The sequence below is a fragment of the Lampetra fluviatilis genome, chromosome 47 (genome assembly GCF_964198595.1).
Source record: "Lampetra fluviatilis chromosome 47, kcLamFluv1.1, whole genome shotgun sequence".
Lineage (NCBI taxonomy): Eukaryota > Metazoa > Chordata > Hyperoartia > Petromyzontiformes > Petromyzontidae > Lampetra > Lampetra fluviatilis.
In genome coordinates, this window is record NC_136321.1 from 890431 (window position 1) to 905744 (window position 15314).

Here is a 15314-nt window from a genome sequence, read left to right on the forward strand (position 1 = left end):
TTCTGTTTAATGCACCTCTGATTAGCGCGGTTGGCTAAGTACAATGCGAAATAAGTTCAACATACATTCATTACTCAGAATCAGGATCATAATCTTTATATATACTGGAGGAATCAAATGAGCTATGAAGCTCTTTTTCACAGATATCCAATATTATTAATCACAAGGTAGCAGGTCCGCTGCGCCCAACTGAGACTTTCCACAGGGCACGCAATGAATGTCCCTGGCTTTGAGGAACCTCTGAGGGGTGGGGTTAGTCACGTGATAGTGTGCTAGCCCAGGGTTACATGACTGCGACTGCTCTTTCATTGATCGAGGGGTCGAGGAGCCAAAGGCTGTCACCATGGAAACCATGCCGGTCGCCGCCGATGGGATTAACAGTTCAGTGACACGTCAAGACCCATCACACCTCTCGTTTCTGGCGTTGTCTACTTGCCAAGTGCCTACTCCAGTCTACCAGCGACTAGTAAAGTATGTTCAAGCCCTGGTTGTAGCCTTGACAAGGTCTCACCAACCGTAACATGAATTAAACTTGAACCAAACTTGACGCGGTCTCCGTTTGGTCGAAGCACAGAATTTGCTCGCATGCCTGCTCTCGGCTCGACGTTCACCGTCGTGCCCTCCTTTTGTGACTTGCTCAGAGTGTGAATCAGGCTCGCTGCAATCGGTGCCACCTCCAGTCCCAATGGTTATCAGCAGCAGCCAAGCGCCATCCTGTCGGAGACAACCCAGGGAAAATCAGCGGAGTCCCACGCGCCGGAGTGCAACGACGGCCAAAATCCATCCACCTGGTATCAGATTACGGTAAATGCAGGGGCTGCTCACACATGTGGACACAGTCGGTGGTTATCACTGTAGTGTTACCGTTAACAGACTACGTGCTGTCTGCTTTACAGTGCACCTTAATTATTCCACGATGGCATTCGCAAGATTAAGCCATGGTCTAAATAAAAAAAAATTACACCGCAAATTATGCAATTGGGATGACGCATAGCAATATTGACCACCTACTGTAAAACACCTGGCAGGACCTTCCATCGTTTTTAGGGCAGTGTGCTAACCACTGCACCACCGCTCTCCACAGACACACACGTGCACGTTTACGAAATGCTTGGGGTTTCATATTCTTGGTTCTTTCGGTAAAGTCACGTAGAAGGGAAATAATAAAATAAAAAATTCCATACACCCAGCCATCACATTTACCATGGAAGTCGAAAAAGATGGCAAGCTACCTTTTTTGGATGTTCTAATACAAAAGAGACCTGATTGTTCAATAAGCCACTCTGTCTTCAGGAAAGCTACCCATACGGATGCTTACCTGAAACCGGATTCCCACCACCATCCATCCCAGAAGAATTCCCACATCAAGACTTTGCACCATAGAGCCCAATGCATCTCTGACCACGAGCACATTGCCAGTGAACTCAAGCACGTACACCAAGCTCTTAAGGCTAATGGTTACTCCGACTACACAATCCGCAAAGCCATCACTCCAACCATGAAGAAGGACCCTCTTGAGGAGCCATTCAAAACCATCACCTTACCCTACATTGCGGGGATCACAAAAAATATCTGTAAAATCTTGAATAAACACAAGATCCAGGTCCGATTCAACACATTACATAAAATCCGTGATCTTGGTCTGTAAAATATGTGATTCCGGACATACAGTACGCTGGCGTCTACAAACTGAGTTGCCTCTATGGTAGTAGTTACATTGGAGAAACCAAACGACATGTCTCTGACCGTATCCGTGAGCACAAAGCAGACCTAAAACACGGTAGGACCAACACCTCGGCCGTGGCAGATCACTGTTATAATTCAGTGGGCTCACATGACATTGACTTCTCCAAGACAGAGGTTCTTTGCAAGCCATCTGGCTACCATGAGAGATTCGTTCATGAGGCTATTCACATATACAAACACAGAGACAATTTCAACCGAGAAGATGGATTCTGGCTTAGCAATCATTGGAAGGATTTGATAAACCATTTCGGGTCTTAATTGATTGTGTTCACGCTTACAGTGACTTTCAGACCGCATTCCATTTTCTTCTCCCCCCTCCTCTTTTCCGAACATAGATGGACTCGTCCATCTGGCAATCTGGCAAATCGCTGTCTGTGGTGCTGACGTTAGGAAAAATCGCCACTTTTTTCAAATTTTCTTGCTGTGGATTTCACACCTGATGATTATTGCTTGTGTTGCAGTCGAAACGTGAGAATTTTTATTGTTTTATATTTTTATTATTTTATTATTTCCTTCTATGTGACTTTACCGAAAGAACCAAGAATATGAACCCCTGCAGGCACGAAAGCTTTAAATCAAAGCTTGGGGTTTCGTTCACTCCCTGCCACCGCTTCTTGTGTCCCCAGATTCATTTTGGAAGGAAGTATGGGAAGAATGGGCTCATGCAGTCCCTGCAGCAGGGCTGCTACACGCCCTTCACTCCGTTGCAGTGATGAATGTGAGTGATTGAGCAATGTGATCAGGCTGGCATGTCTACAATCCACCCTGGGTTTAACCATCCTGGGTTTAACCAATTGATCAAATGTCCAAAATGTGATTTCCCATTCAACAGTATATGCCCAAATGAATGAAAAACCTTTTCGTTCGGATTTGAATGATACTGTGATGGAGTCGATTTGTCCGATGTGGAATGGGAGGGTATTCCAGATGATAGGATCTGCATATGAGAAAGCTCGTCCATCAATGGGACCATGTCTACCACGTTACACCACCACCACACTGTGCCTTTCTGCAATGTTTTGTCTGTATGTGTGCGTTATTCTCAGTTCCACTTTGAGGGAGTTATGGCAACATTCTCAGTGGTGGACTACATAGCGGCCGTGAAGCTCAAGGCGCGGTCGCGTAAAATTGTCTATCCCGACAACTATAGGGTGAGCGTGTCGGGAAGGAAGGCGGTGATAAGCCAGCCCTTACATGAAATGCAAATGTTACATCAGCTGTTTGTAGCCCCCTCCTTCAAGCGAAAGTGGCCAGGAGATCACAGATATATCACAGATTGTTGAATCCATCAATCCATAGCTTTAAGTGTCCTTGAATTAAATGTGTTGTGATTTTATTCCCCGGATAGTGCAGCTTCTGTCATGAACATAAACGCTCATTAAGGGAATTGGCCAAACAATCCTAATACAGGACCCTCGTGAACAATCGTCTTGAGGCTCAGAGAGCCTCAAGGAGAGGGCATAAGGAGAACGCATTATTATCCGCATGTAGCCTTTCATTGTGGCCCCAAGAGGTTACTTAGTTGTTAATTGTGATCCCCTGTGATTCCTGGAAAATACAGCTGAAGTGGACTGAAGGGCTAGGGCAATACGTGCACAATTGGGCATGGGTTAAATGTATTCCAGCGCACATAACACATGCGTTTAGGCACACATGTAAGAATCATTTGATTTCCAGTTGAATAGCGTGTACCACGTGTGACGACCCGCAGCTATGAGAGATTCCAGCGCTAAAAATCGTAAAAAAAAAATCTGGATAAATAATAAAACCCATTAAATTGTGGGTGGGATCCGAGATTCATTTCAAGAATATATTTTTTTCCAATAATTTTCATGATCTCGTTTGCAATGCTTCTCATTATTCCTTACTCGTTTTTACAATTTTTATTGATCCGTTTGCCAAATTTTTGCCATATTACCCCTGAAGATACAAAAATTAAACAGCATAGAACTTGCATCCAATTCCAATACTTTACACATAATTGGTGACCCGGGTCACTCTAGCAAATTAAGCATATGCTGGTCTCTTGGATTCTCTCCAGAGGTGTGGACTCGAGTCATGTGACTTGGACTCGAGTCAGACTCGAGTCATGAATTTGATGACTTGCGACTCGACTTGGACTTGCATAACAATGACTTTGTCCCACCTATGAGATGTGGACTCGAGTCATGTGACTTGGACTCGAGTCAGACTCGAGTCATGAATTTGATGACTTGCGACTCGACTTGGACTTGCATAACAATGACTTTGTCCCACCTCTGATTTTCTCTCACTTGGTTGCACAACATACATTTGCATTGTGACATACACACACGCCCATACACGCAACTTTCGTGACCACGTGCATGGAAGGACCGATGCGTCCCTGTCGGGCGAACAAGGTGACCGGCGTGCCGGCGGCCAGTTGATCGGTGTCGCTGCTTTGTCCGTGTTGCAGGCCATCGTCTTGATGCGCCCACTCGTGGGCCCACCGTCTCCGCTCGCTGCGGAACTGACGGAGGACGACCGGCGGCTGATCGAGGTGAGGAGGCTATGCGTACGGCCGGCATGTGGCTGCTGTACACTCAGCGCCGTTTCGTGTGTATGTGTTGGTACATCAAATTGTCTGCGTGTGTTGGAACATCAGATTGTGTGTGTGTGTGTTGGTACATCAGATTGTGTGTTGGTATATCAGATTGTGTTTGTGTTGGTACATCAGAGTGTGTGTGTGTTAGTACATCAGATTGTGTGTGTGTGTATATATCAGATTATGTGTACATATTGGTAGATTCTATTTTTTGTAGGTATATTAGATTGTGTGTGTGTTGAAATATCAGAAGGTGTGTTGGTACATGAGATTGTGTGTTGGTACATCAGATTTCGTGTTAATACACCAGATTGTACGTGTTCGTACATCAGAAGTTATTACCACCACTATCTTCATCATCACATCAACCATTATTACTCTCAACATCATCATCCTCACCATTGCCATCATCTTCATCATCACTCACATCATCAACAGGACCCTGCGGGGTGGGCTGGTAGGAACGAATAACCAAAGAATATAAACATAATGTATTATTACACTTGTTTAGCCAGGAAAGCCCCACTGAGTCTAAAGGTTTTTGTAGGGTCCTGCCAAGTGTTTGCAGTAGGGGGCGATGTTGCTACACCTAATCGGACGATACGAAGGGAGAGATTGAGGCCTAGTTCTAGGCTTTAGGCCTAGCTGTAGGCTTTAGGGCGCTGTGAGTTAATTTTTTATTTAAATGTTTTAATTATTTACGTAAAAGCTTTAAATTTAAATGTTTCTATTTAAAAACATGAGGGAATGTAACATTGTTAAACATTAACTCCCTTTCACACACGCGGGGGTACGATACGAAGGGAGAGTTTCAGGCCTAGTTCTAGGCTTTAGGCCTAGCTGTAGGCTTTAGGGCGCCGTGAGTTAATTTTTTATTGAAATGTTTTAATTATTAATGTAAAAGCTTTAAATTTAAATGTTTCTATTTAAAAACATGAGGGAATGTAACATTGTTAAACATTAACTCCCTTTCACACACGCGGGGGTACGATACGAAGGGAGAGTTTCAGGCCTAGTTCTAGGCTTTAGGCCTAGCTGTAGGCTTTAGGGCGCTGTGAGTTTTTTTTATTTAATTTCAAAGTTGTAATTAAAAGCTATCTCAGGGAATTATAAGGGAATGTTACACGTGTTTAGCCAGGAAAGCCTCATTAATTTAAATGTTTTAATTAAAAGCTATCTGAGGGAATTATAAGGGAATGTTACACTTGTTTAGCCAGGAAAGCGTCACTGAGTCTAAAGGTTTTTGTAGGGTCATGCCAAGTGTTTGCAGTAGGGGGCGATGTTGCTACACGGACGGACGGACGGTCGGACGGACGGACGGACGAAATAATCTATTGGTGGCTGGTCCACTTCGTTCCTACCAGTATAAACAGGACCCTGCGGGGTGGGCTGGTAGGAATAATACTAATACCGGTACAGGGATATCGACCGCACACACACGTGCACACATGCACACACACACGCACATACGCGCACACACGCGCACACACGCACATACACGTACACACGCACACACGCACACACACGTACACACACATGCACGCACGCACACACACACGTAATGAAGTTGTGTTGCTACGCTTCCAGTTCGCCGTGAATAACGATCCGAAGCCCAATAGCGCCCATTCATCACGCCGCTCGAGTGGGCCGGACACGCACACACGCACACACAGACACGCACACACACGCGCATACACACGCACACACACGCACGCAAACACACACGCACACACACACACGCGCATACACACACGCACGCACACACACACGCGCACACACACGCACCTCTCACCTGCAAGGCAGCGGTCGCCGCTTCTCCTCCCACATCTCTCGTCGCGGCAGCTGTAGCGATGGTGCAAGTTTGTTTTTATCATCAATTCCTCCTCCACCCCTCCCCGCCACTGTTCACCCACAAGAATAAATGAGTTCGCCCATAGTCAGTCGATCAATAATAGGTGGATTATTACATCGCAGCAGGATAAGGGCGTGGGGGGGGGGCGACGGCTTGGGGTTGGCGTTCATCCAGCAGTGGATTTATCACGGCTGCGACCCCGCGTCACCGCGATCCTCGTGTCCTCCCCTAGGTTGACTCAGCCTAAAATGGCACACCGGGATTGGTGGCACAGACGTCTTGGCACACTCACGAAGCCTTCTGCACTAGGCCTCGCGAAGCCTTCTCTACAGTAGGCCTCGCGAAGCCTTCTCTGCAGTAGGCCTCGCGATGCCTTCTCTGCAGTAGGCCTCACGAAGCCTTCTCTGCAGTAGGCCTCGCGAAGCCTTCTCTGCAGTAGGCCTAGCGAAGCCTTCTGCACTAGGCCTCACGAAGCCTGCTGCACTAGGCCTCGCGAAGCCTTCTCTGCAGTAGACCTAGCGAAGCCTTCTGCACTAGACCTCGCGAAGCCTTCTCTGCAGTAGGCCTCGCGAAGCCTTCCCTGCAGTAGGCCTCGCGAAGCCTTCTCTGCAGTAGGCCTCGCGAAGCCTTCTCTGCAGTAGGCCTCGTGATGCCTTCTCTGCAGTAGGCCTCGTGATGCCTTCTCTGCAGTAGGCCTCGTGAAGCCTGCTGCACTAGGCCTCACGAAGCCTTCTCTGCAGTAGACCTAGCGAAGCCTTCTGCACTAGGCCTCGCGAAGCCTTCTCTGCAGTAGGCCTCACGAAGCCTTCCCTGCAGTAGGCCTCGCGAAGCCTTCTCTGCAGTAGGCCTCGCGATGCCTTTTCCGCAGTAGGCCTCGCAAAGCCTGCCGCACTAGGCCTCGCGAAGCCTGCCGCACTAGGCCTCGCGCCGTGCTTTTCGTGCACAAATAAGGCGATTAAATGTATCTCGTCTCTGTGTTAATAAATGTATCTTGTCTCTGTGTTAAAAAAACCTGCTGCGTTTCAGTAAAGTAAATTTGAAGCGAAGTTTAAAGTTTCGCCGTGAGGCGCCGGAAGCGACGGCCATCTTGTTTAATTCACAGATCGCAGGGGGAGCGGGTGGCCATCTTGTCGGACAGGGTCATGCCAAGTGTTTGCAGTAGGGGGCGATGTTGAAACACGGACGGACGGACACATTAATCTATTGGTGGTCTGGTCCACTTCGTTCCTACCAGTATCACCTTTATCACCATCACCTTTATCACCATTGCCATCATCGCCATGACACCCTTCAACTCTACCGTCACCACGACCTCAATCCTCGTTACCAACAGGAAGAAGCAAAGCTACCGCAGCCACCAGCTTCCACAGCTCTGCCACCCACAGCTCTGCCACCCACCCCTCAGCCTCCCGCCCACACCTCTGCCGCCCACCCCTCAGCCTCCCACACCTCTGCCGACCACCTCAGCCGACATTCAATGCCTCATCGCGAGCTTCTTCAAGGAGTAAGGAGCCTTCCAATTCCCCGCACTAACCCACGCACACGGGTATCCCAGCCTGCACTGTTATGTTATATTTCATCATCATCATCAGGCATGATCATTGTACTGCTGGGTAAATGCTTCCCCAAGCCATCACGATCCCACTGTCCTGCAATGTAATAACCTTCTTATAATCTGTACACAAACTAATTTAATAGCTCCAACTCCTGGAAGGCCTTGCTCTTAGGGGCCAGTGTCCTGCTAAAGCCCACTCACTTTTTTTACACCAGTCAGAACGGTGTGTTTATGTAGTATAGTAAACTACGGCGGGAGACCACTTGACGGGTAGCACACTTCATTCACACTTGGGTTGTCACAATAACACGTGTTGTCACTACAGCTCACGCTACACGTTCCACCTGACACGTGTGGTATCTACAGCTCACGCTACACGTTCCACCTGACACGGGTGGTTACTACAGCTCACGCTACCCGTTCCACCCGGCTACACACACACGGGCATTCCAGCCCCGTAGCATCCGGGGGAACCTCTAGACCCACCCCAGCTTGGGTACGGATCACGACCACTGGGTCCCGCGGCCCGGTCCTCACACGGACGTCCGGCTCCCGGGTCCCAAGGTCCCGCCTCTGAGCCACACAGGGCCCCGGTCCTTACAAGGACAGCGGGACTAGGTGTCTCAGGGCCCTATCTCTTCCTCCTCCTTCTTCCGTCTTCACTGGTCACCAACTTCTCCCCGAGCGCCCGCGCGCACCGCCTTATATAGCCCTCCGCTCCAAGGAGACGGAGCCTATGCGGACCGCGATGTGAGCACCCACCCTAGCCGACCAATCATCACGCGCTGCCAAACGATCCCTTCTTGTGTCAGCGCACATAACCAATCACCACGCGCTGCCACACGATCCATCACTGTCAGCGCGCGTCACCAACACACAGCCAATCACCATCACATAACCCATGACCCCGTGCTGACCTACGATCCCTCACCGTCAGCGCGCGTCACCAACACACAGCCAATCACCACGCGCTACCCCACGATCCCTACCACCAGCGCGTATCATCACTACATCACCCCCCCCCCCCCCCCACATAGCTCGCAGCCGGCCCGGCTGCCAAACAACAACAAACCAACAAAAAAAACCCACTCCCGAAGTGTGCCCCGTAACACAACAACAACGCAACACAACAACACAACACAACAACACAACACAACCTATGTACAAACCGACGAGCAATACAATAAAGTTATTCCGAAAAAAATCGTGTCCAGTGTCTCCTTGACTACCGATCCCCCTTCCGCACGCTCCTTGAATGGGTGATAAAGTGGTCGAGCGGACGGGGAACGTAGGGACGAGACGCTCCGGCCGCGTCGGCCCGCATCCCCACCCCATTTATTCGGTCAGGAAAAGTTGCGCGACCTAGCGCGAGTCCACCTGGCCGGTCCGTCGTACGGGACAAGACGCTGTCGACCGTCTGGTGGCACCGGCAGCCCAGGAAGGCACGGTTCGGGCCTGGAAGAACTGGCCGTGCCCCGGGGATCTGGTCGCCGGTGGTCGGCAGCCGTCAGTTCCCGGACACCTGGGAGCGGATCAGGCGAAAACATGTGAGGATCAGGCGAAGAAATCTCCCTCCCCGGGTCGTCGGTCACATCACCTGCTCGGTCATCACGACACAAAGGAAGGCCATATGGTGGCGTGAACGGTTTTAGCCGGGAGGGGTGAACGTACCACCGGCGCTTAGTGCCTACTCCATGTTAATCACTGGTGTTAATCACTGGGGCTCATTAGGGTTCGGTGTTAATCACTGGGGCTCCCTTAGGGTTCAGTGTTAATCACTGGGTGTCATTAGGGTTCAGTGTTAATCACTGGTGTTAATCACTGGGGCTCATTAGGGTTCAGTGTTAATCACTGGGGCTCCCTTAGGGTGCAGTGTTAATGACTGGGTGTCATTAGGGTTCAGTGTTAATCACTGGTGTTAATCACTGGGGCTCATTAGGGTTCAGTGTTAATCACTGGGGCTCCCTTACGGTTCGGTGTTAATCCGCAAGAACACCCCTCTTAATCGCTGGAGGTGTTCCTCAAAGGTTTTACTGAAAACAATGACATCGTCAAGAAAAATTAAGCAAGTATCCCATTGCAAACCCGACAAAACCAATTCCATAAGGCGCTGAAACGTCGCGGGAGCGGAGTGGAGTCCCATGGGCAACCGATTAAACTGGAACAGGCCCCCTGGGGTCCGGAATGCTGTCTTAGGTTTAGACTCATCGTCGAGTGGCAGCTGCCAGAATCCCGACAGTAAGTCAAGTGTAGAAAAATACCGCGCCACGGACAATGCGTCCAGGGACTCGTCCATCCTGGGGAGCGGATACGCGTCGGCCACGGAGATTTTATTCAGGCGACGGAAATCCACACAAAATCGCAAGGAGCCGTCTTGCTTTTTAACCAGAACGATAGGTGCTCCCCACGGACTGGATGAAGGCGAAATGATGTCGGCCGTCAGCATGTCATTGACGGCCGATTGAACGTGTTCCTTCTCGGCAGGACTCAGCCGGAAGGGATTCTGCCGGACTGGTGCTGCATCACCTGTTTCAATGTGGCGGCGTAACAGGTCCGTGCACCCAATATCATATTTGTGCGTGCTGAACACATCGGAAAATTCGATCAGCAGAGCGCGCAGCGCACCCAATTGCACCCTTGACAAACCACTTGAGTCCGCACACAGCGAATCGACCCATTCAAGGTCATCACCCGATGTAATTTTCTGCGCCGGGACGGGATCAACATGTGCAACAAGGCGCTCTTCCGCAGGAACCCGTGCCGCATGAGCAAGCACGGTGCCCTGCGGAATAATGGCCGGCCTTGAACCAGCGTTTAACACCATAACGAACGGGTCCCCGTCAGCCCGAACCAACGTTTGAGCCACCGCCAAATCCAGACCCCCGACAGCTCTATTCGATGGACCCAAAAGCACGCCTTGTCCTGCAGTCTCCCCACCCAATGGCTTCCGCAACCGGAGGGGTATCAACATCTGCGAACCCGGGGGCACGTGCACCGTCTGTGTCGCTAGCGCTTGGATCGTCGCCCACGCCGTCCGTATTTCAGTAGGGTTAGACAAAAAAGAAATACGGCGACCCGATGGCAGCTCAATACAACGTTGATCCACAAGAATTTTAATGGGCATCTTAGCCAAAAAATCTGTGCCCAACAGACAAGGAACCGCTAGGGAAGAGGAGACGAAAATAGGTCCCGCCAATTTAATATCCCCTATGCAAATGGACGCCCGAATCTCACCGATAATACCTAATGAGCCCCCATTTGCCGCGTAAAATGGCACGTCCACCGGAAGCAGAGGTCGACATTGGACGGGGAGAATGTTATAAATGAGGTATGAAATTATAGTGGCCGACGCTCCCGTGTCCACCAACACCCTGACCTCGACCCCGTCTATGAATCCCGTAACGACCGACGAACCGGCCACCGCGGCCACAATTCTGTGGCCCAACTCGGACCATTCAATGTCCCCCCGGCCCCGTACGAACCCCCCTCTCCGAACCGATTCCCCGCCCCCAATCGCACATCCTCCGCCGCAAAGCAACGGCCCATGTGTGTCGTGTATGTAGGCCGAGCATGTGAAGTGCCGCGACTTGCCGGGGGTAGTTGGGACGACTTGGGGCCGTGGTCGTTGTCTAGCCGAGGTCCCGTGGCACGCTGACGTGGAGCGCGGCACCCGGACGCCACGTGGCCCCGAAGGCCGCAGTTGTAGCACGTGATGAGGGACGTCGGAGGTCTCGGTTGCTCCAGCTTGCGGGTCGATCGCAGAGGCGACCGACCCCCCGACCTCCAATCCCCCGGTCGTGCAGCCGCGAACGCCTCCTCCCGTGGGCGAACGACCTGGGGCTCGGTGACCACCGGGCCCGGAGCTGAGACCCCGGCAGCAGTTCAGACGACCACCTGTTTCCGCTGCAGGACCTCGTGCGCCTGAATACTCGTAGCAACACGCAACGAACATATATCCACTTCTTCGGCTGTGTTGATGGGGACCCCCAGGTCCTGTGCCAACTTGAGCAGTTGTTCCAAAACCATAGCGTCCTGCCCCTCCTCGTCCATACGAGGGAACGCGGCGTCGTCGAGGGCCAACAACGCCGTGCGGTAGGCGAGCGCGGTCTCCGTGTCCGCCTTCCGTCGGTCGTAAAATTGGTGGCGGCAGGCCGAAGGTGGTCCGTAAACTTTGGCCATGAGGCCCAGCGCAGCCTTGAGCGTGGAGCGGGCCGATCTCGATGCGGACCTGAAGGCCGCGAGCGCGTCGTCGTCTAACATGGCAGGCAGTGCCCGCAGCGCCGTAGCGTCGGACCAGGCCGACATCTCTTGATGGGCGCGAAATCTTCTTTGGAATGTGCCCCAGTCCCCGCCGTCCGCCTTGAAGGCTGTCAACGCGGGAAGGCGCTGCTGGAAAATTATGTCGTCCTCTGGCTCCTGACTCTCCTGCGCCGCACCGTCGAGCTGCAAAATGGCGGCCCCTATGGCAGGTGGCTGATGGCAGCCCGTAGCGCGCGTTGATGACGTAAGCGGCAGGGATTGGTGGACTCCCGCCACGTGTTGCTCGCAGTTCCCGCCAAAAGATGGCCGCTCAGCAGAAATGGCGGGAATTTCAAAGTCATTTTGGCAGGAATCAGCAACGCGAGCCCTTTCAATGTCCGTCGACGTTCTCGCTCCTCCTGATGTGGTGATCTCCGCTAGGATGGACGCCGCGGGAGTGCGCGTCGCGGAGTCCGGCGTCAGCCCCCAGCCGCTCGTTGGGCGCCCATGAAGGGTCTTGTGGCGCCGGCGTCTCTTCCTCTTCTCCCCCTGATGCCTGCTGGCCCGAGTCGTCGTGGTTTTCCTCCCGGTCACACTCGTGAGTCCGATGAGTCTTCCTGGTATCCATGGCAGGATGACTGTTTCACTCCTGACGCCAGTTGTAGTATAGTAAACTACGGCGGGAGACCACTTGACGGGTAGCACACTTTATTCACACTTGGGTTGTCACAATAACACGTGTTGTCACTACAGCTCACGCTACACGTTCCACCTGACACATGTGGTATCTACAGCTCACGCTACACGTTCCACCTGACACGGGTGGTTACTACAGCTCACGCTACCCGTTCCACCCGGCTACACACACACGGGCATTCCAGCCCCGTAGCATCCGGGGGAACCTCTAGACCCACCCCAGCTTGGGTACGGATCACGACCACTGGGTCCCACGGCCCAGTCCTCACACGGACGTCCGGCCCCCGGGTCCCAAGGTCCCGCCTCTGAGCCACACAGGGCCCCGTCCTTACAAGGACAGCGGGACTAGGTGTCTCAGGGCCCTATCTCTTCCTCCTCCGTCTTCCGTCTTCACTGGTCACCAACTTCTCCCCGAGCGCCCACGCGCACCACCTTATATAGCCCTCCGCTCCAAGGAGACGGAGCCTATGCGGACCGCGATGTAAGCACCCACCCTAGCCGACCAATCATCACGCGCTGCCACACGATCCCTTCTTGTGTCAGCGCACATAACCAATCACCACGCGCTGCCACACGATCCATCACTGTCAGCGCGCGTCACCAACACACAGCCAATCACCATCACATAACCCATGACCCCGCGCTGACCTACGATCCCTCACCGTCAGCGCGCGTCACCAACACACAGCCAATCACCACGCGCTACCCCACGATCCCTACCACCAGGGCGTATCATCACTACATTTACACTACGTATGTTGTGCACGTGCCTCTCTGTCTCTCATTGGTACTGTTTTACTGTTGGTTTGCCTTGCTTCTATAGTTTAGTCCCATTATATTAATGATATCGTGAACTCTTAATCGTATATAAAGATGCAGCCCTGCAATTCCCTTCGCATTCCACTGCCGATGGAATTGTCTCCACTAGAGGGAGCTCTGGAGACCCCTCTATGGGGTATTTGGCCTTCTCTTCCATACTGATCGTACATGTTGGAAGTAGAGGGAGTGCCCACACTTGACCCCAACACTGCTAATTGACCTGTGGTGGACAGCGGGCTGGACAGAGGTGCGGGGATTCAATCAGTTTGCACCTTTGCTTCAACATTCGCTTACAGGACATTACACTGGCAACCTCTGAATTGCAAGCCCAGCGGAATAACCGTCACACAACTACAATCACACCTATGATTGTATACTTGCATCGTGAATAGAAAAATAAAGTTGAGTTAATTAATCGATGCATCGCTATGCGCTCGGTGTTTAAAGTGTGTTGTGTGTGCATTTGCAGGTAATACAATCTGTATGATACTGCAGACCGTCAGGGTCTGCTCAAGAAGTATGATAAGGATGTCCTCATCACCATCTACACCCCCTCAGAGTGAGTTGACGCATTAATACAAACACACACACACTCACACTGGTCTGCAAGGCTGTCACATGAAAGGATGAATTGGTATTTAACACAGACCGCTCTCGAGAGACTTTATTACTTACATTGCTTATCATCGGTACAGGCATTTAATAGCATTCATAATAACAAAACATTGTATATCGCTATCACATGGCAGGCCATTTCAAGTTCGCTGGAACGCGCGGAGGCTTTTTCACGTCGCCGCAAGCAGCCATGCAGAAGCTTGCTTTAAATGCTACGAAATTAAACCTGGCTTCCAAAAGTGGAATTTAAATAATCGGTTTCTTTGATACCAGAAGAAAAAAATGCTTTACGCACAGGCTGAACTTGAAACACAATTGTTGATGCGAGTGCAACCACCCCCTTGCCTAATGCTCCGGATATCGTTTCAACCTCCAGAAGCAGCCTGGGAGAGGATGGTGCAGATAAGGAGAGCCCGGAAAATTCACGTGAGTGTTGGTAAAGAGCGATGTTTGCACTCATGTCATTGTGTCACCCTGCATCACGCGGTTTTGTTGTTCTTCGCCCGCACTTCCCATAAGCATAGTTGGCTACGTACGGTGGGAAAGAAGTTCAACATACCTACATGCGTATGTGTCGCCGCTCACGTCACGCGATTTTGTCGCCTGCCTCCCTCCTTGTTCAACAGCCCGAGTCAAGCGGCTGACGGTGGAGGACTTCCTCGAGGAGCTGGCGCACACGCATCACGATGCGTGTTCCTTCACCACCACCGTCAGCCATGGCACAGTGTGCCGGCCATAGCCTTGCACCCTCACGCCCTCATTGGTGCAGCCACTGGCTCTGCCTAAACACAAAGAGCTGAGCTTGTCCGGCCTGAGTTTGCAAACAATTGCGGTGCACAAGCCCTCAATTTACGTTCATAATTTTTACTATGATAATTTTTTACTTGTTCGTTGATACCCTAATTTGTACGTCAAAATGTACACCTTAAGCGTAAATTATCTTAAGATGGATTCAATCCATCTTCTTCGCCTTAAATATACATTATCCCTAGCCTTGACACTCAATCCCATCATGATCCCTTGCCCACATCTGAAGACTATCTCTAACCTTGACATTCACACGAGCCCAGACTGTCACACTTACTGGAGCCACAGCACTAACCCTAACCTAGACTATGCGGTCGCCACCTCTTGGGTGGCTTGCAAATGAGGGACGGTCGTGTTTACTTGTGACTCTCACTTTACAGGATACTCAGGTGAATTTCACTGTCCATGGCTTCTTTAAA

General features: G+C 51.3%; 1 protein-coding gene across 2 annotated transcripts; it reads left to right on the forward strand.

The window, feature by feature from the left end:
- Positions 1 to 542: 542 nt before the first annotated feature.
- Positions 543 to 15180, forward strand: LOC144947814 (uncharacterized). 2 transcript variants are annotated; one of them, XM_078877169.1, is made up of 8 exons: positions 543 to 804; positions 2373 to 2464; positions 2793 to 2897; positions 4184 to 4267; positions 7498 to 7668; positions 13943 to 14032; positions 14465 to 14514; positions 14715 to 15180. In XM_078877169.1, the coding sequence occupies exons 2-6, from the start codon at positions 2459 to 2461 to the stop codon at positions 13958 to 13960; spliced, it is 384 nt and encodes a 127-aa protein (XP_078733295.1). In that variant the 5' UTR covers positions 543 to 804; positions 2373 to 2458; the 3' UTR covers positions 13961 to 14032; positions 14465 to 14514; positions 14715 to 15180. The 2 variants fall into 2 exon arrangements, with proteins under 2 accessions (XP_078733295.1, XP_078733294.1); XM_078877168.1 differs by lacking the exon at positions 2793 to 2897.
- The last annotated feature ends 134 nt before the right edge of the window (positions 15181 to 15314 follow it).

Coding starts and splice junctions, on each gene's coding strand:
- LOC144947814 (XM_078877168.1), top strand. CDS start 686: ATGGTTATCAGCAGCAGCCAAGCGCCATCCTGTCGGAGACAACCCAGG. Junction 2,465..4,183: donor ACTCCGTTGCAGTGATGAAT/GTGAGTGATTGA, acceptor TCCGTGTTGCAG/GCCATCGTCTTGATGCGCCC. Junction 7,669..13,942: donor ATCGCGAGCTTCTTCAAGGA/GTAAGGAGCCTT, acceptor GTGCATTTGCAG/GTAATACAATCTGTATGATA.